The sequence below is a fragment of the Bos javanicus genome, chromosome 22 (genome assembly GCF_032452875.1).
Source record: "Bos javanicus breed banteng chromosome 22, ARS-OSU_banteng_1.0, whole genome shotgun sequence".
NCBI lineage: Eukaryota > Metazoa > Chordata > Mammalia > Artiodactyla > Bovidae > Bos > Bos javanicus.
The window spans coordinates 31,415,339-31,442,541 of record NC_083889.1 but is presented as its reverse complement, the minus strand read 5'-3'; the positions used below and the strand labels follow the sequence as shown (position 1 = coordinate 31,442,541).

General features: G+C 39.5%; 1 protein-coding gene and 1 long non-coding RNA gene across 2 annotated transcripts in view; one reads left to right on the top strand and one right to left on the bottom strand.

Annotated features, from left to right (window-relative positions):
- Window positions 1-27,203, top strand: part of LOC133235672 (uncharacterized) — a 703,684-nt gene that overhangs the window by 122,510 nt on the left and 553,971 nt on the right. The window lies entirely within an intron of this gene.
- MDFIC2 (MyoD family inhibitor domain containing 2) overlaps window positions 9,036-27,203 on the bottom strand; it is a 116,994-nt gene continuing 98,826 nt past the window's right edge. Inside the window, exons 4-5 of the mRNA XM_061397390.1 lie at window positions 20,468-20,689; window positions 9,036-11,789 (exon numbers count right to left, since the gene is read on the bottom strand). Of these exons, the coding sequence (XP_061253374.1) occupies window positions 11,530-11,789; window positions 20,468-20,689 (482 nt within the window). The 3' untranslated portion in view covers window positions 9,036-11,529. The remainder of the gene's footprint in view (window positions 11,790-20,467; window positions 20,690-27,203) is intronic.

Below are 27,203 nucleotides of genomic sequence, written 5' to 3'. Positions count from 1 at the left end.
GTTGCTAAGAGTTGGACATGACTGAGCGACTTGACTTTCACTTTTCACTTTCATGCATTGGAGAAGGAAATGGCAACCCACTCCAGTGTTCTTGCCTGGAGAATCCCAGGGACGGTGAAGCCTGGTGGGCTGCCATCTATGGGGTCGCACAGAGTCGGACATGGCTGAAGCGACTTAGCAGCAGCAGCAGACATTTGAGAAGGTAATGGCACCCCAGTCCAGTACTCTTGCCTGGAAAATCCCATGGACGGAGGAGCCTAGTGGGCTGCAGTCTGTGGGGTCGTGAAGAGTCGGACACGACTGAGCGACTTCACTTTCACTTTTCACTTTCATGCATTGGAGAAGGAAATGGCAACCCACTCCAGTGTTCTTGCCTGGAGAGTCCCAGGAACGGGGGAGCCTGGTGGGCTGCCGTCTATGGAGTCACACAGAGTTGGACACGACTGAAGTGACTTAGCAGCAGCAGCAGCAGACATTTGTATCCTCCTCAGACCTTTGGATTTAAATAACTTTTTTAAATTGAATACTTGCTATGTCATTCACTCTCCTAAAGACATCTGATGTACTTTTTCATTTTCTCTTCAGTATAACTGTAAGATCTAAGTCTGATCTCCCTATTCTAGGTAAGGAAACTGAGGTTTAGGAAATTTAAGTAACTTGCCCAAAGAGATGATTATAAATGTCCATTATGGATTTATTGTTTGGTCCTTTAAAAAAGTTTTCAGAAACCATGAAGAGCAAAATATTCCCAGAGTAAATATTGTTGTATCCACTTCACTATTGTCAGTGGCTTATATAAAATGACTTACCTTGGAATGGAGTTAAAAATCATGATGCTCCAGGAAGAGGAGGTTTCTCAGAGGTTGAGACTTTCCTTTCTCAAACAGAGAAATCATGGCATATGCAACTGAATACCTGAGTTGCCTAATATGGATGTTACAGGTTCCTTATTATTTTGGAAGTAGCATTCTCTGAAAGCCAGCTCATACCCAGTGTCTCCTGGGGTGCCAGAACTGTGACAAAAAGTATACCCTTCTTGAAATAAGTTAGTCATCATATACATGGCATAATGTGAATCATGGCCCTCAATTTTGAGACTCTATTCTTATGAACTCCATCAGTAAATAAATGAGTATTTTCTCAGTTCTCAAAGTGAGAGCTAGTAAAAGAAAAAAAATAATGGAACCATAGATATCTATTTAGAGGGATAGTGAGATAGAGAAGGAGCGAGCACATCACATGCCGTGAAACGAGAAAGATGAGTGTGTCAGTAGTTCCCCATGGCAGAATCGAAATCTTCATTTGGATGAAAAGAATCCCAAATCTCAGTTTGTGAGCTAAAGCAGATGGATGTTCCATATTGGTACAGATTCCTGTTTGAAGCAGTGTGGTTGCACGGATGGGGTGGTCATTTGATTTCCTCTGAAGTACTGTCTTTTGCAGCTGTCTAAAAGAATTACGATACCCCATGAAGTGCACCATCCATGATGCTTTTAAAAATATTAAATAAAGGCTTCAACCAATGTCTCAAATCTATTTGCCCTTATTTATACACATGATTCTTTGGCTAATATATGTTTGGAAAATGCTGAGTTCAACACATATGTGTAGGGTATTTTTTGCTGCAGGACTTCTCAGAGTCTTTAATATTCCCTATGAGTCTCCAAGAAGATGTAATGTTATACCCCTTGATCTTAGAATGCTTCTTCCACAAAAGCGTCTACTTGAAACTACTGTGCAGTCAAACAGGTAGGGAAATGCTGGGGTATTGTTGCTTAGCTGAAGAAGGGTCTGACGTTTTCATTTTCAGAGTAATTGAGGCTAAGCCCCCACCCACTTGGACATTCATTGTGAATGAGTTTTTCACAGTTAACTCTTCTCCTTTCTCCCTCTCTTTAGTCCTTTTTGGTTTCTTATCATGCTTGGAACACATAATTCCTAAGGATTAATAACTAATTAGATTTTTCAACAACCATAAATTAAAGATGTAAAAGAAGAAATGAAAACAGTAGGGTAAGTCAGAACTGAAATTTGGAGTCTCAGCTCTCACTGAATAATTTAGTTGTAAGCCCTTGCTGGAATAACTATGTGCTTTTGTGTCACCTTTATGGGGAATCCTTGGGAAGAATCCTGAAATGGAGTCAAGAATGCCTCTTGGCATCGTATATTTTACTTCTCAAGTTGTCAGATGAGACTAATGCATTGTGTGCTTATCTGAAGTGTGATGGGCAAAGTTTGCTGTGCCCTTTTCCTATGAGAAAGGACTGTCTACACCCAAAAAGGATGCTAGTGTATGCAAATCCCTGCTAAGACCCTTTCCCATTAGGTGTGATGTTGCTTGTCCTGTTGATCTCTAGATCTCCATCATAGATTGCAAAAAAAAAAAAGGGTACCCTTTTCAACTCATGACTGTGGTTTTATAAAAGTGCAAAATTAAGGTATTTTTGCAGCCTTGAATCTTAAAATGATTCTTTCTTGTTTTAAGCACCACACCCTACAAAATGTGAATTTGCCTCCATTCCTAAGAAAGTCTTAATTGGATTTTCCCACAGAAGGAAGGGCTATGTGAAAATTTCCTCCATGGCAGATGTCTTTTATGTGGCCTTCTTAGGGAAAAGACCATTCTGATTTAAGGAAGCACACTAGATAAGAGAGATCTGAAAACATATAACCTTTAAAGGGATTCTAGAACAGAGGTGTTTTTTTTTTTTGTTTTTTTTTTTTTAAGCGATACAACCAGATAAGTACATTGTCTTTGCTCTGCTCAATGAATTTTTATAAAACCATTGCTTCTCTAAAAGCCTGCGAAATATGTGACATGTGAGGTCTTTAGTTGCGGCATGTGAACTCTTGGTTGCAGGGAATTAGATCCCCTGACGAGAGACTCAACCCAGGCCCCTGCATTGGGAGCGTGGAATGTTAGCCTCTGGGCCACTAGAGAAGTCCCTGAAAATTTTAATGAAAGTAGTAAATCTACACATGTACTAAATCTACACAAAAGATTTTGATAGAATTATCTCTTCTACTTTTAACAGTGACCCATGGGGTAGGTGTTAATAGACACATTTTATGATGTTAGATTCAAATAGGTTTAGTTACTAACTCAGTTTGTTTAGCTAGTAAACAGCAGAGAAAGGACTGGTACCCATGTCTGTCTGTAGACGTCAACCTTCTTATCTACTCTTATATGGCTTCTTGAAGCCATTTCATAGAATTTACTTGTGTTATAATGGGGGCATTCTAGAAGAGGAGTGTCCTGATAATGCAAACACCCCAAGACCAGAAGTGGGGCCTTTAGGACGGTGAACCTTTGGGATGCTCCTCTAATTGAGTGCCTAGGTAATATTCTAGGCACTAAAAAGAAAAGGATCTAAGATCACTTTAAACTAAAACATATCCTCCACCCTTCCAACTCCTTCCTCCCTTGGAAGAAATCTTGAATTTCTGTATCAGTGGTATTTGTTATAAAATTTCTGCTCACTCTGGGGTTCCATCAGGCATCTTGATCATGGTGTGGCTCACCTTCATGCAGAAAACTCCAGCAGGGGCAGAGAGGAGTAAATTTCAAGCATGACCAACAATAAATACATGGGTTCTAAGCCAGTGCAAATGTGCTGAAAGTTCATCAGATGAGTTTTCACTGATTATTCCTCCAGGACCAATCCAGCTATTGAGAAGTCAGTTTCCATTATTTTTTCCCCATGTGGCAGAACTTGCCAGGGGCCTGGAATACAATTTAGACTCTAGTCAGATGGGATTTGCACTTCGTCCAACCCTGAAAAGTCACTCCTTGGCTATTATTTTTCACTCTATTGTAAATAGCAAGAGGCAGATGAAAAGGTAAAAAATATGTTGGTTGGAAGATACTTATTCTCGCCTACCTAGGGTAATCAAGAGGCGACATCAGCTCCAGATTTGGTGAGTAATAACTCACATTTGACTTTAATACACTGTGATAAACTTTGAGGAATATATCTTTTAAAACATAAAACGCTTTACCTCTGATTTAAAGTTTGGGGGATTGGTCCTATGCCGTCGGCAGGTTAGATTTAGCATCTCTGGAAATTCCAGAGCAATTTTAAACTACTCTTTTTGATCACTTGCTGCAGTTCCAGCTTTCAAAGAGAATGAGATGTTTTGGGAATGAATTGTGATGGACTTATATGAAAATTTATATGACCAAGAATTGGATTTGTTCCCCTGGAATATTATAGATTATGTTTTATGTTGGAATTACATCAGTGTGCAGAGCAGCAGAAGGCTGGCTTAATGTAGCTAAAAATATACCTTGACTTTCCACTTGGAATAAAACTCTCCCCTCCCCAACCCGTTCCTTCCCTAATGAAAATAATGGCTTCATGACTCATAGACATGATAGACAGTAGGGAATATTTGAGTCTTAAAATAGGAAGAGTTTGAGAAAGGACTAATAGCCCTTTTCTAATTTCTTTCCCATCCATCTCTTTCCTCCTGTTTTCCCTGTCACCATCCTATTTCAGGCCTTCAGCACCCCATGCCTCACTGCAGTGGCTCCTTTGTCAGTCTCCAATCCCTCCTTGCTCTAATTTGACCTGTACACTGTGTCGTGGCCCATCCTCCTCCCACCCCCACTTTAATCATGTAATCCCGTGCCATTTTTCAGTGGGTTTCATTTGTTCCAAAGTAAATCACAAACTAACATTCAAAGGCCTTTCTAGATATGAACCTTGCCCCTTCCTCCTTCCCCACAGTCACTCACTTCCTAACCACTTTCAGGCCTTTACTAAGTCTTTCCTAGAGTTGGGCAATAACCTCCCTACTGTTTACATAGTTTCTTTCATTAAACCCGCTGTTGCCCAGTTTATGATTACAGTACCATTGGTAGCATGCAAGATGATTTTTGGTGCTACACAGACAGTATTTTTAAAAATTATTTTTTATTGATGGATAGTTTCTTTACAATGTTGTGTTAATTTCTGCTATACAGCAAAGTGAATCAGCTCTACATATCCATATATCCCCTCTTTTTTGGATTTTCTTCCTACTTAGGTCATCACAGAACACTGAGTAGAGTTCTCCCAGCTATACTGTAGGTTTTCATTAGTTATCTATTTTAGGCATACTATTAGTAGCGTATATATATATTAATCCCAGTTTACCAATTCCTCCTGCCACTTGTGTCCATTCATTTGTTCTCTGTGTACACAGACACATTTTTATTTTAAAAATTATCTCTAATCACACATTAATACTTTATTGTAAAAATACCACTAGTAGATCAAGACCATGAATTTATCCACATTATTGCTTAAATGAGAGTCATCAAAAACATGAGCTAGGAGGGTAACCTCATGAGGTTTGTGGGTCTGCTGAAACACTTCTACAGCATTTAGAACCCTAACTCTACCTCACCTCCCGAGGGCAGTTTCACACACTCACCCCCTGGGCTAGATCAAGGCTTACTGCCTTGGCTACGTCAGCAGTTATTTGATTGTAACAATGGCAGAGCGACAGCACCAGCAAGGTCCTACCTTCTTGCCTTCCCCTTCCATTGCCTGCACCTTAATTGCAAAGCTGTACAGCAGTGATTTGAAACGTTCATGCAGTTTTCTGAAGAGCCTCAATTACAAATGATGATTATCTTAGCTGCTGAGAGAATCTTGTTCGATATTCTTGTTTTATTTTTTTAAATGCTTACGGGAACTTGATGTTCAATGAAGACCCTTAAGCAGCAAGTGCTGAAAGAGGGAACAAAGATGATGTAGGAGAGGGCTGAATGTAGTGAAAGCTCTGAATCCACAAAATAAGTTGTGGCTTTGTAAATTCACTAAGTACATTTGAGGAACAATAAACCATAAAAGAGGTTACTGTGACCTTGGTTTCTGCATAGCTTTTGAGATAAAAGGTCTCAGTATCAGAATGCATTTGGTTGACTGTAGTGTTGTTGACTGATTAAAAACAATGCGTGCTCTTATGGAATGCTGATGAGGGACTGGTCCAGGTCCTGTGTGCAGGATGAGCTCTGGAGGCAGAGATCAAAATTGCTTTGCTAAAATGGAGCACTAAAATGTAAGCCTTTGTAACCAGAAATGAATGGGGCAGAGCTCCTGACATAAAGATTAAGTTGCTATACATTCACTTATGCATTTATTACTTATTAGAGTACCTATCTTAAAAGCATATTGAAGATGTTTCAAATTCTCATCATTGCATAGGATAACAACTCAGAAAACAGCGAGTGGGTTTCTTTGAATAGTGTCGTATTTTTATGATTGCTTTTGCTTTTGAAGTGATGCTTGGGCTTTATTTTGATGCAATCATTTTTCATATGTACAACTTTTAGACTTAGGGATAAAAAAGTGAAAACCTTGACATGAACACAAGTGGTTCAAGCCTTGCAACAATTGCTTATTTGGTGTGAACCTTGGGCAAGTTACTTAATTTCTTTAAGTCTCTGTTTTCTCTAGGAAAATGAAGATGTTAGTAGAATCTGTTTCATAGGGCTGTTTAGAGAATAGTGATAATGTATATAAAGCACTTAAATATTATATTTTCTACTTAATATTTCTCTCATCTATAAAATAAGAATAATGCAGTAAAGGGAACACTGTCAGGCTCTCTGGTCTCCTCCTAACTATGTACTGAGAGCGTGTGGTGAAGTTTGTAGATGGTATTGCAATCCAGGTTTAAGAATGCCTTGGTCTCACCCTCCCACTCACCCCTTTCTCCCCCTGTTGAGTTTAGCAGAGGGAGCTATATGGATAGGAAAAATAGCTAGATGGGGAACAGATTCTCTTCTAGCGATGTAAGCACTAATCAAGGCAGGTCTTTCCAGCTAAGACTGAATCAGAAAATACAGTTTAGATGTCAAGGTTAAGTGAAGACCTCTGTTTAGTTCAGTTCAGTTCAGTCGCTCAGTCGTGTCCAACTCTTTGCGACCCCATGAATCGCAGCACGCCAGGCCTCCCTGTCCATCACCAACTCCCAGAGTTCACCCAGACTGACGTCCATCGAGTCAGTGATGCCATCCAGCCATCTCATCCTCTGTTGTCCCCTTCTCCTCCTGGCCCCAATCCTACTTCTTAAATCAGGATAGCCCTGGCTAAGGTGGTTCCTCAGTTGCCAACAGAGATGTGACATGACCAGCTTAGTCTAAGGAAGTATGCCCTGCAGCAACCTTAGACAGCAGGGAAAATGAGAATGTCCTGCTCTTGAGCTGATCTTTAAACCAGATTCCCTGACCTAAACTACACCACTTTGTAAAATGTGGCCCAATGAATGTCCTGGCTTCTGACCAAAGAGATCAACAACGGACAGCAGGGAGGAAGCTAAAGGATCATCACTTTCCTAAATTCCTTCTCAAAGTGTGGAGTCTGTTGCACTGGGGCTGCTAGACTTAGCAAATAGAAATATAGGACACGCAGTTTAAATTGAATTTCAGATAAACAAGGAATTGCTTCATAGTATAAGTATTAATATGTCATGTCCAATATTTGGGACATTGCTTATACTAAAATATTGTTTGTTATTTATTGGAAATTTAAAGTTTAAATTTACCTGGCAAGTTTGTTTCTAACAGTTTTTTAAGGTCCATTTGGTAATGATTTATTGAGACTGATAGAAAAGCTTTTAGAGCTCTTTGGGAGGTTGTCCTGTGTGTGGTAGGACGTTTAGTAACATTCTTGGCTTTTAATCACTAAAGCTCAAAGGCATCTTTCCTCTTTCCATTGTGACAACCAAATATTAATATGCCTCGAGACATTGCCAGATGAGTGCCGAATCACCGCTAACTGAGAACCACTGCTTTAGAGACAGTAGCAAAAGCCAGGCTATGAAGCATATCAGGATAGCAGACCAGAAGGTGGCACTTTTTCTTTTTTCTTCTACTCTTTTGGCCACACCACATGGTATGTGGGATTTAGTTCCCCGGTCACAGGTCAAACTCACACCCCCTGCATTGGAAGCATGGAGTCTTAACCAGTGGACCACCAGGAAAGCCCAAGAAAGTGGCACTTGTATCTAGTACTGATGCAGCTCCTGTCCTTATCTCCATTCCTCATCCCTTCCCACATCCTGGGCTCCTTCATGGTGATGGAACGAGCTGTCTAGACCTATGTAGAAAATACCGATAATGCACTTTTGGTCCAGTGTTGATTATAATCACTCGAACATTATGCTGTACTCACCCTACCTTTCTGAACAATTCACATGAGCCTCTATATGGCTCCTCTTCAGGTTTTAACTCAGGTATCTTTTTTGAAGAACACCCAAGAAAATTTAAACCAAGTACTTAAATTTTATAATTTTATCACAGGTCATCAGTTTGTGTAACCTGGGTGAACTTAATATGTAATGGGCAAAATTCTTAGAGTCAAAGTGCCTTAATTAAGTGTATGTACTATTCTTTTGTTCAGTTCTGTAAAGGGAGAAATTTAGAGGCATTGGATAATGAATTCTGCCCTTCAGACATTTCCACCTACACATTTATCCTTGAAAAAATGCTGATATGCCTTCATGTGGTATTTCCTATTTGTGAAGGTTCCCTGACTGAATATGTTGTCTCACTTCTTTGGGAAAAAAAAGAAAAAACTGAGGTGACTTTTGCTTTATTAACTTTGATTGTCCAGCATTGATAATTAATTTTGTAGGCCTATCAGCTTATGTAGTGGGAAAATTTCATTAGCAAGTTAAATGTAACTTCGTTTCTTCATGGCTTCCCATATTTTGTAGGCTTTTAGGGAAGCAATGGTTTTATAAAAATCCATTGAGCAGAGCAAAGACAATGTACTTATCTGGTTATATTGTGTAGAAAAAAAAACCTCTTTCTGGAATCCCTATAAAGGTTGTATGTTCTCAGAGCTCTCTTATCTAGTGTGCTTCCTTAAATCAGAATGTTCTTTTCCCTAAGAAGCCCACCTTAAAGAACAACATTATCTTTATTTGTGATCACAGGCTTTCATCATGGCAGGAAAAAAAAAAAAAATCTGAACCTTCTCAGACCCTGATATTTGTATTTAATCAATAACCACGTTTCTTTTTCATCTGTCTTACCTCTGCAATTGCATTTTCCCAGCTATGTATGCTTTATTGTGTAAGAATTCAATTGAAAGAGCCATTCATGTTTGCAAAAAGGATGATGTTTTATTATTGGTGATAAAGAAAAGAAATTTCACACTTTGTATAACCGACCCTTTCTTTTAGAGCATGGCAAATTCTGAAAGTGAGGAATAAGTTAACAAGCCGTGGAAAGAGGCCACAGAAGGATCTTGTAGTATTCTGACCACAGTATAAAATAAGACCTGACAATTTTTATGTCTTTAATTGACAAGTATTCAGTTCACTTCTGAAATAGATCATCTTTGCCCAATTTGAGGGTTATGTAGACTAGAAAGAATAAGGGGATGATAGTCAAAATATTTAACATTTAATATGACATGGCCTGATGAATGGAATGAGATACCATATTATCGGGACAGGATCCCAAAGACCCTCTACAGTTCCAGATGTTCTTCCTTGAGTGACTGGACTGTGAGGAGGTGGGTAGGGGCTTGGAGAGGGGCCAGGTGGTTAGGGGTATGGGAGAAGCCCTAAGGAGGTTCACAGTAGCAACTGTTTATGAGCCAGCCTGGTAGTATTTTGATATTTGAGCAACTGGAACAGGTATATAGCTGTGTAGAGCTGAACTAATAAGTAGAGAATCCTGGGGTAATGCACGGCCATTAGAAACTTAGACCACCACTTTGAGTTTCTGACACTGCCATTAAATCACTGTATGATCTAGGATCAGTCAGTACTTGGGGGACTGTTTTCTCTTTTGAAAATATTGGATAACAACAACTTTAGGTCCCCTTCTTAATAGTTCACATTTTTCCATCCTGAAGATCTGCAAGTTCTATGCATACAGTTGTCTCTAAGCTTCTAGAAAGAATTGGGACTACAGTGTTTCATAAGTGTTGGGCTCTATCTTGCTCTGTGCTTTGTGGATAACACGATAATTGAACAAGGACGAAGCCTGCAGGAGCCGTAGATGCACTGTGTTACCAGGAACAAGACAAGAGCAGTTCAATGTTTTTTATATGGGCAGTTTAAAATATTTTCAAAAGATTAAGAGTTTTCAGTGTTTTGAGGAAGTTATCGCATAGTAGAAAAATGTGCTAGTTGGCTACAGACACAAACCAAACATGCCTTTTGTCCCAAATTGCCAAAGTCAGGCAAAGATAGATATTTTGGGATTTGTTATTGTTGTTGTTTGTCTCGATCATAAAAAGTTCTGTTGACTCATTTCACTTTCGTGTTCTTTGGTTATTGACAATGTGTTTTTTTTTTACATTCGATGAAGGTAGTGAGATAGCGTAATTAGAATATTTAAGAACACGTTTGTGAGCAGCGCCATGCCTATAGAGACCGAAGAAAATTCAAGTGACTTCAACCTCCACAAATCGCTTTAATTTGTTTGATTGTTTGTTTTAGTTTGTTGGAGGCAAAAGTCACTTTCTAAGTTTATACCACATCTTAAAAGATTTTTTATAAATATGAGGAAGTGCTCAATATAATTATGAATCACTTGAATTTTCAGAAAAAGAAAAAAAGATATGGTTTCTGCAGCATATTCTGTATTAGGAAACTCAGTGCTGAATAAGTACCTGCACATGAATTTCTTTCGGGTTCCTACACAACTGATCATTTAGTAAAATGAACTGGTTCTGTTTTAATATCCTGTTGCTTATTGTACCTGACAAACAGAAATGAGGAAAATGAAGAATTAACGATCTGGGGTCATTTTCTTGAAACTTGCACATAATTCCCATTTCTGCTTATTAGAATAAAGAAAAGATTTTCTGTAACAAATTAAGAATATGCATAACCTGTTATGACATAGTCATAAGCATATAATAATATGGTCTAGAATTACAGTACTCTCCCAAAGTACATCATATTCAAAATTCACTGGATATGTCTTAGAGACATCTGTTGTAATTACAGGAACACGGTTTCTAATTCATTTAATTCCCTTTCCTACCTAAACTGTACATATAAGTGAATTTTAAGAGACTGTATAAATAAATTTTTAATTACAAAATGATGTTATACAATACATTATTAATAATAACCAACAATGCATAATGTTTATGCATGAGTCCATTAGAAAGACAAGCTAATGTATGTCAATTCTAAAAGAATGCACTAATTTGTCCTGAATTTGTGAATGAAGTTGAATCCATGATGCAAGCCAATGAGTGCAATAACACAGAATGGTTCTGCATGCTATTTTGCAGTCAAGAAACATCTTGTACCTATGGCATTTAAGAAGTATGTAAGATTTGTTCATCACATGTGATCAAGATCTGATTTTTCAGTGAGCCATGCGGTGGGGAAATTTGGAACAAGACCATTGAGTTGACAATACTAGCTTTTCCCCAGACAGGTGCAGAATAAAATGGTGAAATGTGTACAGTCCTTACATTTCAGCACATGAAAATCACAGGCTCATTGTCATGAAGTTTCCCCTGAGGGCCAAAAGGTCTGCCTGAACACGGTTCCTTTGTTGTGCTAACGATAACAAATTTCGGAAATCTCCATGGCCAGCTCCAGACAGTCACTGGTCTCATGACAAGATTCAAAAAGGCTGCAGTCAATGTCACAGTTGCAGTTGCAGTCATTCCGGGAGTGGCTTTCATCTGAGGTGTGATGGTACCTGAGAGAGGGGCAGCAAACATTGATACACACCGTTTCACACGTGTCCGGGAGCATCAGGAGACAGTCCAGAAACTGGCAGAACAGACAGGTGAGGATAAGGGAGGCGCAGTCCTCTGTGGAAAGAAGAAAGAAAGACAATTATATGTGGCTCATCTGGGGACGCAGATGCAGGGCAAGCATGTGCAGTGGTGTGCTTGATAACTTTATAGCCGACTCTTAATTATTTATCCGTATTGGAGGTGATGTACACCGTTATTTTCTCAACTGCTCCCACCCCCTGTCCAGTACTCACTCTACTTAAGTAATTGCTTTATTAACTTCCTGAGCATTTCCTATTGATTCCACATAATCTGGTTATTTAAAGTGCTGTCCCTTTTCTAAACTCCTATATTTACATTGTGTATAGAGGTGCTGGGAAGCTGCACAATTAGCTACCTCTCTTGAAACCTTGCAGTGGTCTGAAAAATAGTAAGTCCTCCTCAAGTGCTGGGAGCTTTCAGGAGCAATTAGATTTGGGGACAAGGAGGGACCATCCACATTTCTGGCTTCTCGTCACAAGGCTTTTTTATTTGTTTGATGTGGATTCCAGTAAATCTGCCACACCCATATTCAGTGCCAGTGAAAAGCACATTTCAAAACCTAACATAAATTACTTTTTAAATAATTGTAGTTGTTTGTGGTAGTATATTATTTTTAAGCCCTGTCTCACTTTTCCTCCAGGAGATCAAGGAGGAATCAGCCTTGATTTTATGTAGTTAAATGAAATACATCATCATATACACTTAAAATGGTATAAATCTTATCAATCCTATGTAAGAAAACTGTTTTAGAAATTTGCTATGCAGACTTGTAAAAATATGAAAAGTATCTCTAAGGCATCGAAGGTAATTGGTAATTCTAGCCAAGCAGCTGTGATGGGTTATGGATTATTTTTGTTTGTTTGTTTCTATAAAGGGAATTAGTTAGAAGATGAAGTAATTCTTTTGTTAAAATTATAACTTCTTTCCTTTTCTTTCTTCATTCTTCCTCCCTCCTTCTTCTTTTTTTTTTTTTAAGTTAAGAAAGTCTCAAAAACATGTAAGGGTCTTTAAAAAGGGTAGGTAAGTGTTCATATGATATATCATCTAAGTAATTAAAATCAGTATACTGAAGACTGCTGATGGTTGAAAGTAACATTTTAGTGTGAATTGGGGAAAATTCCCCTCTCCTAATGGGCGTATCAGTCAATCAACATTATTACACTTTTGTAATCTATTTTTCCTCCATTAAGAATGTTAGTAATCTTTGGTCTTCAGACTTCAGTTGACTGACTACACAAGCTTGCAAATTCTGCTTTCTGCATCATCTGCCAGTGCTGTCTAAGTGTTCTAAGGTCCCCATCCATTGACTTCTTAAGAATGTCTTCCGGAAAACTTTTTTCTGTTAATCGTAACAGAACTGCTGTTCTGTTGCACAACACTGCTTAGTGTTTAAGAGAAGGGAGAACATGGAAATTCTCTGAAAGAGAACAAATATTTTAAATACACTCATTCTAATTTATTTAAAAATATATATATATAAAGGTCTAAAGTGAGTTCTGCAATCAGATAAACAAAAATCTTCCTTCATCCCTCAGTCCCTCCTGCCCTCTTCCCCAGCCTCTCACCCTTTGATTCTTTCTTCCCAGTAAGACAGAGTGGTAAAGAACCAGGCCATAACTTTTATGACCACTTTAATTGCTATATATTGTTGCAGGTGCTGTGGCCATTACTCAGTATTTATAGTTTAGGTGGCTTATTTCATAATATGTCTATGGTGTGTGTACTCATCTCTCTGCCAGACAGGGTGTATTTTTATTCCCTTAGAGCCAGCTTCTAGCATGTGGCCAACCCACCCATAGCTCACAAGTCACTACAAATCATCCACAAAAACTCAGCAGTGAGTGAGTGCCGTTCATAGACTGTTCTCAGTATACATTTCTGAAGAGGGCGTGTTGGTGGTCAAAGATCTTGGGCATAAAGCCTCATCACTTTTTTTTTTAATGCCAAGACTGCTGCTCTAGCAGCCCCTGGTAAAGAAGAGGCTCTCAGGAGAAAATATTCCAAGCAAATGCTCCCTGATCTCTTAGACTGGAGAATCAGAGACCTACTCAGGTCTGTGACCATATAAAAATAATTTACCCACCAGGTCCTGTCATTTGTAAATATTACAAGACTCAAAGTTTGGCTTAGAAATAAGTCAGGTTGGGTGCAGGGTGTCCTCTGGGGATGGGAGCTGGTATTTCCTATCAGAGTGTGAAAACCTGTTTGTAAAATGGCCTTGTAATTTCCTGTGGGTATATAACTGGTTTGAATCCTCTTGCCAACAGCTCCTCAAGTTGTCAGACCCTGGAGGTCTCTGCTTCTGATGTACACCATAGATTTTATGTATAATATTATATATATATATTGACCTAATCCTTTGGTCAAGCTGGCATTTGTTTCCTTCCTTATCTCTATCTTGCACTTGAGAATAGAGCCCATTATTCTTTTTCTGTTTATAAGTCAGTCCTTTTTATTTGGTTATAAAAGGCAGAGCCTCTAGCCCAGAAAAACACAGCAATATTAATGAATTGAAAACAGATTTTTTTCCCCAACTTTCAAGCGTGTTCCACACAGTTCCTAAAAGACGTATTAAATAATTCTGCATGATCAGGGGAAACTGTTTTGCATATGGCCCATTTTTGTTTGCACAGAAGTAGCGTAAGCAGTTCAGGGGAAAAGTCTCAACTGTTTGAAAAGAGAATTGGACTTTCCATTCTCCTGAATGGGTATATTTTCCTTTGCCTGCAGTATTCCTTAGGACTTTAATGTTGCATAAACTTGATGTTCCATAGCCTATCATTAGCACTCCTCGTGGCCAATCTAAAGCATCATGACCTCGTGCCCAGCATCCATCCAGCCGCCTGCGTCTCATCTCTTCTGCACTGTGTTCAGAACATCTCTCACTTAGCAAGGCCACCTTGCATCATGGAGCTCCCTCTTTCCCACATTCCACAAACCTGTCTCTTCCCTAATTTTATCTTGTGAATGGCTCCTGAACGCACATATGAATTGCCTCAAAGCTGCACCTCATTCCTCTCATTTTTCTTTTCCTCATCATACCCTCTCCACCCAATTCTCTCCTGAGTTTTGCTGATTTCCTTGCAGAATCCTATTTGAGATTCATCAGCCTCTGTCCACTGTCTTAGCTGTAGCCACTCTCAGGTCCATGTTAACAGCCTCCTGTCCAGGACACTGCTTCCACATGAGCCCACCTCAAATTCTTTAGCCCTCATGATATTTAAAATCATAAATTAGAACATCTCACTCTCCCTTTAGAAGTAGGTCCTAAATCCTTACCTCAGGCTACAAAGCTCTCTGCTTTGAATCTTCTCTTTGGTTTTATCTTCTTCCAAATGCCCTGCTCGCTGTGGCTTCTGCTGGTGCCACTTACTTCTGTTTTGTCTACTAACAGTTGCTAATGGCTGAGGAGCTAATGTGCGTGCTGATGATCTACTGCTAACTAGGAGAGACCAAAAGAAGAGGTGGCAGAGCTTTCCTATTACTGCTGATTTCCTCACTTGGCTTTTCGGCTCTCTTCATACCTTTGCGGCACATTCCTTACGTATTAAATTCCTTTATTGAACTACCTGGCATCACAGCATAGGCTCTGCATGTTGCTGTCAGGATACCCATCTCATTTCTCACTTCTTCCTTCCTTAAACCTGCCTTAAAGGAGATCTGAGACCTTCAGGCCATTCAGCCAAATGTGGTATTTGCCTTTGAGCAAGAAGCCATGACAAAAACCCTCTTAGGGTGCTTTTATTTCCTCTTAGGGTGCTTTTATTTCCTCTTAGGGTGCTTTTATTTCCTCTTGCGGAGAAGGCAATGGCACCCCACTCCAGTACTCTTGCCTGGAAAATCCCATGGATGGAGGAGCCTGGAAGGCTGCAGTCCGTGGGGTCGCTGAGGGTCGGACACGACTGAGCGAGTTCACTTTCACTTTTCACTTCATGCATCGAAGAAGGAAATGGCAACCCACTCCAGTGTTCTTGCCTGGAGAATCCCAGGGGCGGGGAAGCCTGGTGGGCTGCCGTCTATGGGGTCGCACAGAGTCGGACACGACTGAAGCGACTTAGCAGCAGCATTTCCTCTTTACTTTCACCCCTAGGGTGCATGGAGGATGTGAAGACTGTGAAGTGCTAAGTGATACTCTTATGATCCTGAAGGACTACTGCAGCCTCTGGACCATTCCAAATGTAATTAGAATATTGGCTGTTTAAGGCGGAGAATCTGTTTCTGTTTTGTATATGCATTCATTTGTATTACTTTTGGTTCCACATATAAAGTTTGTCTTTCTCTGCCTGACTTACTTCACTAAGCATAATATTCTGTAGTTCCATCTACGTTGTTGCAAGTGCCAGCATTTCGTTCTTTTTTATGATTGAGTAGTATTCCCGTGTACAGGTACACCATATCTTAATGTGGTTGCTAAAGGGGAGATAGAAAGGGGGGCAAATTAGGGGTATGGGCTTCACAGATACAAACTACAGTATATAAAATAGGTAAGCAACAAGGATGTACAGTACAGCACAGGAAATTATGCCTGTTATTTTATAATAACCTATAGTAGAGTATCGGAGAAGGCAATGGCACCCCACTCTAGTACTCTTGCCTGGAAAATCCATGGACGGAGGAGCCTGGTGGGCTGCAGTCCATGTGGTCGCTAAGAGTCGGAGACGACTGAGCGACTTCACTTTCACTTTTCACTTCCATGCATTGGGGAAGGAAATGGCAACCCACTCCAGTGTTCTTGCCTGGAGAATCCCAGGGACAAGGGAGCCTGGTGGGCTGCACAGAGTCAGATATGACTGAAGCGACTTAGCAGCAGCAGCAGCATAGTAGAGTATAATCTGCAAAAATACTGAGTCACTATGCTATATACTTGAAGCTAACACAGTCCTGGAAATCAAGCATACTTCACATTTAAAGAGGCAGGAAACTCCCCTCATGGTCCAGTTGTTAAGATTCTGCACTTCCAATGCAGGGGGCACAGGTTTGATCCCTGGTCAGGGAACTTAGGATCCCACGTGCTGTACCACACGGCCAAAAAATAAAAAATAAATATGGGAGAAAAAGAGAGGCAGAATCTGCCTCATTAGAAAAGATCATATTTAGTTAAAATGGAGAAGGTAACAGTGCAAAGGAATTTCCACTACTGTACCTGAGGTCAGTCCCTCACTCACGATCCTGTCCTCTCTGAGTTTGCCCTTCTAGCTGTCGTTCTTGCCACCACCATGTCTGGAATCAGGAGGAGGGCGGAACCAGAGGTGGCTGTAGCTGCCCTCTCTGGTCCCTGTCACACTTCTCAACTCCAGAAGCATAGCTCCGGCATCTTTGGGAATCATTTTCCAAAGTGGCAAGGACATGATTTTAAAAAATACAGATTAAAAAAAAAATCCTATCCTCTTCTCCCAAAACAAAATTAAAAACAAAAACAAAGCAAAGGACAAGATGAACCTCATCCAAATGGCATATTCTGGTACATTATGGTTAGTGTTCTGTCACCGAGAGAACTTGGCATTAATAACAAGATTCATGACATGGTGGCTCCAACTGGTTACTGGAAGTTTTGGGTTCAAAAGTATAAAAATTGGTTCCCACTCCCCCAACATTAAGTTCTTCAAAAAAGTCTGTAATGCAGAATGGAAATAGATAAAGTGTGACTGCCTTTCTCTAGCTGGGGTATCATCCCTGATTTTATCAATTTTAATAGCTACTTAAATATGTCAAGATCTATTTAAGTTCAGACAAGCACAACTAACATTCAAGTTAGTTCTTTAGAACTAGAATGACTAGATTTGGGTGATACTTAGTAAATTTGTGCTTATGTTTTTTTCTGAGCAAATGAACTGAAATAATTATAAAATTGAAACATTTTATAAGGTGACACTGTTGCATTTAATTGTATGAAATTTACAGTGTAGAAAATGTAATCATTTTATTCAGTAGTCCATGGTGTAATTAAGACTATTCTTTTGAGGTGTCTTATATTTATGATTTTCCTTTTCCACTTGGATGAGACACCTCAGATTCAAAATTATACATCCATTAGGTATATTCTCAGGAATCTTTTTAAGCAGCCTGTTTTCTCATAGCATGTATATCCCTGGTTTTATCATCCACCGGGATGCTTTTACAGTCAGATCATAGAAGCAGAAGCACAGATAGTGCTCTGGACTTCTCCCCTTTTCTCCAGGAATGGGACCACACGGATGAGCCATGATTTAATAATAATGTCGCAGCACATAGTGTGTGATGCGCAGTAAAGATCCTTCTTAAATTCCCATCAGTGCACACACCATGAACTGTGCTAATGGATGAAGCACATTTTACAAAATCTGCATGTGTGAGGCTTCTCCATCCTTGTTTTAAGTGGGGAAATGTATATAAATAATAGATATTAGCAATTAAGCACCCATTCCTATGCACTCATTTATATATTTGAAAATAAATTAACCACAAACTACATGGAAGTGGATGCAATCTTCTCTTTTCCCTTCTGTTTCCCCTGCTGTTCCTGAAAGATATTTCTGTATTTATCTCAGTATGAACAATGACCCCAGCTCTCAATTTCTGCATCCTTAAATTAATTACTATCAAAATTTCCTAAAATGAAGTGAATCTGATTTAACTGTTTTAGTTCCTTGATGTTTGCTGTTTAGGATAATAAGAGTTTCTTCACACTGTTTGTGGGCCCTTGTCTGGATGTTTTACTGTCTTTTAAGCAGATACCAAAAGTGCTTACCGTGGTAGGGAGATTTTTTTTTTTTTTTTTTTTTTACAGCTAGGGAAATGAAGGATAAACTACTGCCTAGGCTGTTAGCTTAATATTGGAATTTCCTGGACCACAGTATCCTTGGTCCAGGCCTTAACAAGACAGTCTAATTCAGTGGTCTTCATGAATCTCCTTTGCTGTTTTGCAGAGTGAATGGTTTTTTTCCTACATGAGGCACCAGAGTAGGGTTGCCATTTTAATAGAATAGTCATTTGGGTCTTCCCTGAGAATACAAGGGTTCAGGCAACATGCTGACTGCATTGGCCTTCTCATTCTGCCAAGACACCTGATAAGACAGGTTAGAGTGGTTCTGCTATACGTGTGTGTGTGTGGATACATGTAATGGGAATTCCTGATTCTGGAATCATTACAAGAGCTGTGTAACCCTGACATGATTTGACAGAATTCTTTAGTGTCAAAATGTTGAGAATGCTGTTGTATTGCCTATTTTCTTGATTAGCACCAAGCTCTAACAAAACGAGAAATATGGACATCATCTTGACTCAAGGTCATAACCTGGCCAGAGTTAGCCAAAATCCATGTCTCGTTGTGAGTATCTGGGGCTTCATAAAGTAAGCTGGCAACATCGTAAGTATTGCCAACACTTACAAATTGAGAGGTTGCGTGTAACATTCTAGGTCTGGCAACTCTGAACCTCTTTTTCCTTCTGGCAACAATTAGCTGGAGCTGAGTAGAGGCGATGCTGTTTACCTTGCCATAATACTCGCCAATGTCTATTGTTTACCTCCATGCTTCATTATTCACATTATCATCTGGCAACTGCATTTGCAGGCGATCCTGTCTGTAGCTTCTGGTCCAAAGCATCCATGACATTTTCACAAGATCATATATAACATGTATTAGAAATCTTTTCCTTACTTTTTAAAACCGTAATCATAATAAAAGCAAAAATTAGACACCCATTATGTGATAGACTTTGGGATGTTTTCCCGTGCTGTTTCATTTGATCTTCAAAACACCGTATGGCATGTTACTAGCACCATTATATAACTGAAAGTCTGAGATTCATAGGTGGTAAAACTTTATCCAGTTTTATACAGTGAATAAATTTGAGTCAGGAATTAAACTGATGTGATTTCAAAGTTCTTGTTATACAGAGTTCATTTCATTTTTTGTCTTATTTTGAAAGGCAAATATGAATTTAAATATAGACCAGAAACTATACCCTGTTATGTTTTCCTTTGAGAAACTTCGAGTTTTCCTTAAATGCAAATATCAATATGGAATATTATAAAGCTCTTGAGTGATTTGCATCTTCTGTAAAGGTCACTGCAAAGTTAGCCTGATTAAAATTCCATATGTCTTGGTCTGAAGTCCATTACTTTGAACTTGACTATGCTGATCATTTAACATCAGCTCAGTTTGAAATTGGTTTTGCAGATGAAACATGCCTCTTATGTCATACATCGAGATGGTTTGATGTAGCTTTGCACTGATTCAAACGCCTAGGAGGTAGTGTTACCAGAGGAACCAACCTTTTCCCACAGGCTGCTGATGTCAGCATCCTTATAGTTAAAGAAGTTTATTTTTACACTTTTTCAACTTTTTGATACTATTCCACTCTGCCTTCTTCTCCTCTCAGTCCTCTCAGTCTAGACTCAAAGGTTGAATAGTTCCAGATCCAAGAAGAGAAAAAAATTGGCCATTTAAAAAATTTACTTCGTCACTCCATAGCCAGGATGATTATACCTCACTCAAGCTATTTAAAACACTTTGCCTCAGACTCCCACCTTGGAGAGCAAACAACCTACCAAGCACCTCATAATTGCAAGGTGACCTTGACATGTGTCATTCACCAGAGTTTTCAAATCAAAGTCTTCCTGTTTAATATTCATAAAGACTTTTTTTCCCCCTAACAGCATATGTGATGATTTTCCAGGGGCCGGGGGTTGGGGAGCTTTATTTAGAGATAGGTTGATTGTGAGAAACATACCATCAGTGTCTCTCGGATGAACTGAAGTATCAGTTTGGAGGTAGGAAAATTTCGTTTGGCTTTCTTCAAGGGAGGACAGTGATATGCTGGATTCTGACAGTTTTTTCTCACTGGGGGTTTCCTTGGCTGGTCCATCTGTGATATTGAATTCGGATACTGAATTTATAACGATAGCATTAATGGCTTTCTGGTCTGCCTGCTTTTCATTTGTGAGTTGCACATCTAGATGAAAAAAGAAAACACACATACAGATACCCGCTATAGTTGACATGACCTAGGGATCCAAAGATGGATGTTTGCGGACAAATCCCCATTCTAGACTTTTCTAAGATTAAAATATTATTTGAAAGTATGCAACGTTATTGAATAGGATTATTTTGAACGAAAATATATGTAAGAATAAACGTGCAATAATTATACAATTTAAAACACATGGCAATTTTCACATTTCATGGTAATTGGTAACACTAATTTCCATGGTGGTCTTTGTAGTAATGGGTGGGAGAAGCAAGGTGTTCATTCACTAGAATTGACAAAAATCTCATAAAATGTTGTCAGCTTGTTGTCATAATGTGTTGTGAATCTCAGAAGTAGTATTGGGTTAGCCAAGAAGTTGGTTTGGGTTTTTCTCTAGCATCTCCTGGAGAAACCTAAATGAACTTTTTGGCCAGTAAACGGATTTTTAAATGCTGGACAGTACTGTTTAATAATGTGTATGATCTCAATCAAGTTGTTGCATTCCTTTGTCTTTACAGACCTCAGTTTCCTTCCCTGTATAAAAAAAGGGGTCACACATAACCAGCCTATAAGCTCATTTCCATGTCTGCCTTGAAGACTCTTTGGTTGCCAGTCTTTTCTCTGCTTTGCCATTTGTTAGGTCCTTATAAAGGTGATAGTCTTTCTTTGTGGCTTTGAGAGTGTGCTTCTTGGGGAACAGGCTTTTATTTCCAGGTAACACCCTGGGAGGGAATGTCTAGCAAGCTCTTTGACTGAGATCCTGGTTTGGAGAGGCACAGGGCAGGCTGAGGAGACCTAGATGCTTCATGTGGTTCACAACTCCCATGTTTGTTTACTGATTCCCACATAATAATTGAGGGTGTTAGCACTGGGCTGGGCCCTCAGAATTCAGTGCTGCCTAACTGGGGCTGCCCTGGGGGTTCAGACAATAAAGAATCTTCCTGCAATGCAGGAGACCCAGGGTCAATCTCTGGGTCAGGAAGATCCCCTGGAGAAGGGAATAGCAATCCATTCCAGTATTCTTGCCTGGAGAATCCCATGGACAGAGAAGCCTGGTGGGCTACAGTCCATGGGGTCACAGAGAGTGAGACGTGACTGAGTGACTAACGCAACAGAGGTATGGTCACTGGCTTTTAGAAATGTCGAACAAATTAGCAATGCAGTAAAATGTTGAGGAGCGTACAACAGAAGCATACCACAAAATCAGGTTAGAGAAAGAGACAAGACAGGGTAGTGGTGCAGTTAATGTATAGCTTAACTGCACTAGTGAAGTGATCCAGAGATGCAGAGAAGGGTTAACAGATGTGAGACACACATACATCCAGACTGATTCCCAGGGAATTCTCCAGACCTCAACAAGCACCAGTCCTGGGGATCGGGCAGCTCTACTGGGAGGTAGTGAAGATGCTTTCTGGAGGATTTCCTTTTCCATCACTAGCCCAGTCCCTGATTGAGTAATGCTCACTGAGTGACTGAAATCAATAAAAGAGTTGGCAACCTGGTTTAATTTTACTGTGGTTAGGCAGTTCAGTGCAGGAAGTATCTTCTTGCCAACTCCATTGTCATTGTCCTTTCAGAAGCTGCTTTTTGGTTTGAAGCAGATGAAAATCTCTACTTGATCCTACCTGCTAGGACGGGGGTTCCTAGACCTATCTACAGAGTAGAATCATCTTGGAAATCTTTTAAAACTTGGAATTATTTTAAAGATCAGGCATCCCCTCTATCCCTTTAACAGATTGGATTACAGTTCCTCAGAGATTTTGGAAGCTCCCCAGGAGATTCCAACATGCTGACAAGTTTGGGAACCACTGCCATAGTGACCTTCTGCTTTTGAGAGTGGAAAAAGGAGAGGACAGCCTACTGATAGGTACATCAGTGATTTTCAGAAGCTAATTAGGAAACAGTTGCTCTCCAAAGGCTCCTAACTTGTGTGAGAGCTGACACTATTGCACACACAGTTGTCTTCAGCCTTTTTTGTTTCTTTCTGAGCCTCCAAATAGACTTGACTTTAACAGTGCTTAATTTCTTTTTTCTGTCTCTTATGCTCTTGGCTTTAAATCTCTTAGATGCAGTTTGATTCACGTTAAAAGGGATTGGCAGAAACAGGTTCTGGAAAACATCTATTGTTGATAGCATTTAATGTAATATCAACCTAGACAGCAAAAACCAGAGACATCATTTTGACTACAAAGGTACATATAGTCAAAGCTATGGTTTTTCTAGTAATCATATATGGATGTGAGAGTTGGGCCATAAAAGAAGGCTAAGCACTGCAGAATTTATGTTTTCTAACTGTGGTGCTAGAGAGGACTCTTGAGAGTCCCTTAGACAGCTAGGAGATCAAACCAGTCAATCCTAAAAGAAATCAACTCTGAATATACATTGGAAGGATTGATACTGAAACTGAAGCTCCAATACTTTGGGCACCTAATGCAAAGAGCCGACTTGCTGTAAAAGACTGTCATGCTGGGAAAAACTGATGGCAAGAGGAGAAGTGACAGAGAATGAGTTAGTTGGATGGCATCACAGACTCAGTGGACATGAGTTTGAGCAAACTCGGGGAAATAGTGAAGGACAGGGAAACCTGGTAGGCTGCAGTCCATGGCGCTAAGAGTCGGACTCGACTTCACTTTCCCTTTTCACTTTCATGCATTGGAGAAGGAAATGGCAACCCACTCCAGTGTTCTTGCCTGGAGAATCCCAGGGACGGGGGAGCCTGGTGGGCTGCCGTCTATGGGGTCGCACAGAGTCAGACACGACTGAAGTGACTTAGCAGCAGCAGCAGCAGCATGGGGTTGCAAAGAGTTGGATACAACTTAGCAACTGAATAACAGTAATAACAATGTAATATTGAATTGATAGAATTAGCTCAACAGATTGAGAAACTCTTGGACTCTAACTCAAGAGAGATTCATGGATTTAAGATAATGATGATAATGATAAAAAAGAATAGTTTATTTTTCTTACTCGGATATCAAAGTGTCGACTAACCACCTATGATCACAAATAGTCATTAAAATTATGCCTTCAGTACTCTGAGAAGTACTGACATTTGGGGCCGGATAATTCTTTGTCACAGGGAAATTATAGAATGTTTAGCAACATCCCAGTCCTCTCCCTACTTGATGCCAGTAACACCAATTACCCCAGGATACAATAAACAAAAATGTCTGTGGATATTGCCAGATTTCCTCCAAGGGTTAAAATCACCCATTTTGAATACCAAACCACTGCCTTAGATGCACGTGCGCACACACGCATGCACACACACACACACACACACACACACACAGAATTGTATACATTTTATGTCAAGTGTTCTGTGTTACCACTATGTACCTTATTTAAGCATCACAAAGACACTAGGAGGCAGTTATTGTCAGCCTCCCAGAATACATAGGAAATACATACATTGGTACCCCAAGTTAACAGATGAGTAAAGCCAAGGCTTAGAAAGTTTATTTAGATAAGTTGCCTGAGGCTTCCTTGTTAGTAAACGATAGAGCTGGGATTTGAACCCAGGCCGTTTGGATTCCAAAACCGTTGCTCTTATCCCTGTCTCTTTATATTACTCAGTATTTCCTCCTATTTGTTCTTAGCTTTTCTCTCTCCTTCCTCACCACTGGAACTGCACATCAGCAAAACCCTTTTCACTCTAAATCCTTTGATGTGTCACCTACTGGAAATGAAGCCTTGCAAATAACATCACTTTATAGACATATCTCTCCCTCAGCGGTCTTTACAAAGCAGGACTACCTTCTCGCACATTTAGGGAATCCTGCTTTTTTAGTTACAGCTGCTCTATCCTCAGGAAGAGCTGATAGATAACGAAACCTTGATGAGTATAGAGATTACAGCAGCTATTTACTTACAGAATTAATTAACAATCAGTGCAAATTATCACACGTAGTCAGGCAGCATGTAATGTAAATTGCTTTTGCACAAAGTAATTCAGTAACAAAAAAAGTTGGATAGAGGTTACTGGAATGTAAGAACATGCGGAGAATACAGTATACAGCCAAGTGGTATATGATTCTCTTTTTAATTTCTCGACACTTTTAAGTATAGCATTTTGAATCTAAGTGGTGTGCTACATTAAGCAACCATTTGGAGACACTGGGCTTGTACTGAGAGAATTTTATAGAGAAGTTAAGCTGCCATTCATAAAGTTATTTTAATTCTATATCTGTTTATATTTTTATTTTTTTCCACTCCCCAGTGGGAACTATCTGTTACTCATTAGAAAATCATCTGACAAACACACATTTCAGAACCCAGTCTGTTCAACCCAGAATTCTGACATCTGAAATGAGTCACAATTTTGGGTGAATGTTACTGACATCTTCCGTCTTTTGTAGATGGAGTGCTAACAATAATTTCCCCAGATTCCTTCTTTTGTGGTGTTATTTGACTTTGTACCCAAAGTATTACAAAGTAACATAAGCTAAAAGGAGAAACACATAAAAAGTGGTATCACATCTTCTGCAGAGAAAACTATTTTGGAATTAAATCAGGAATTTGTGAAACTATATTTGGGATGTTATACATAGTTCTTGACATTAACTTAGAGAAAATAATTTTTTTCAACAGGAAAAAGATCACAAAAATTAGGACAAAAATTAGAAGTTCATCTGTATTGTTGGGGAAAAATATTAAAGTGGATACTAAAAGTCAAGGAAATAGAAAATTTTCTGTTTGGGCTAGAAGTAATTGCAGAAGCAGTGGGAATAAATGTGAGTAACAGAGAAGACAGACAGTTAATTAATTTTTTATTACCACTGAGCAAATGTTATTAATTTAGTTCAATTAACATTTATTGAGTACCCACATGCAATGGATGAATCAATGTGAGAGGAGATGTTAATTTATTTATTTGAAGTTTTTAAGGAAACATTTTAATGATTTTCATTTTTGCTCACTAATTGTGACTTTAGAATTTTTGCATTGGTGCATCTTCAGAGTTTATACATATATCTATACATATGTATATTCAAATTATGAATATACTTATGAACTACTTATTCAAATTATGAATAAGTAGCATTACCCCCACCCTATCCCACAGGCACTCCTCTGATTCTCTTCTTGTTTTTTTTCTTCCCTTCCACTCCCCTTTCTCTCTCTGGGTTTACTTCTTTGACAGACCTTTCGTACCTCTGTTACTGGTTTCTTTTTCCCCCTCCCATTCCTTCAATATTCCTCAAACTTTGTCCTTTTAGTTCCTTGCTTTGTTCCTTGGTCTTAATTCTCACTCACAACTCATTTTCTTTGTGCAGTTGGTTACCAAATCTCTATGCAGTCAGTCAGCCAGGCACATAACTGTGTGCCTAGATATGCTTGGGATTTCAGAGACTAAGAGCAAATAGTCTTGGTCCTCAAGAGACCCACAGTCATCACACATTGCAATCTCAGACATGCAGCTGACTATTGGATGTTTTATTTGAATTTTCAGCCAAATTATTACAATTGTTTTGTCTCTTTCTACTTGGACTTTCATTCTCCTCCCTGAACTTGATATTTCTGAATATCCCTGAAGAATTCACAATTAATTTCTTTTCAAAGTATTGCCCTTCTGCTGATTTCTAAAACTTAAAGTATTCTTTGATTTGTTCCATCCCTCCACCTGGTGCAATAGTAAAGAATCTGCCTGCCAACGTAGGAGGTGCAAGAGATGCAGGTTTGATCTCTGTGTTGGGAAGATCCCCTGAAGTAGGAAATGGCAACCCCTCCAGTAATCTTGCCTGAAAAATTCCATGGAGAGAGGTACCTGGTGAGCTACGGTCCATGGGGTTGCAAAGAGTGGAACATGACTAAGCAACTGAGCACACTCACCAAACACACACACGTCCGTCCTTCCATCATATTATTTACCAGTTCTTATTTGTTCTTCCTTCTAAATATCTCACAAGTCCATCTCTGTTTTTTCATTTGCAAACTACCAGTCAGGTTTAATCTTCTGTGCCCTTAATTCTGGATTCCAAGGCATACCTCAGAGATTTCGCTGGTTCTGTTGCAGAAGACCACAGTGAAACAAATATCGCAGTAAAGCAGGTCATGTGAATCTTGCTTTCTCAGCACATCTGGAAAGCTATGTTTACATTATACTATAGTCTGTTTTGGAGAAGGCGATGGCACCCAACTCCAGTACTCTTGCCTGGAAAATCCCATGGACGGAGGAGCCTGGTAGGCTGCAGTCCATGGGGCCGCAAAGAGTCGGACACGACTGAGCGACTTCACTTTCACTTCTCACTTTCATACATTGGAGAAGGAAATGGCAACACACTCCAGTGTTCTTGCCTGGAGAATCCCAGGGACGGGAGAGCCTGGTGGGCTGCCATCTCTGGGGTCGCACAGAGTTGGACACGACTGAAGCGACTTAGCAGCAGCAGCAGCAGCAGCAGCAGCATAGTCTGTTAAGTGTGTAACAGCATTTTGTCAAAAAACACAATGTACATACCTTACTTAAAAATACTTCATTGCTCAAAAATGCTAAGCATCA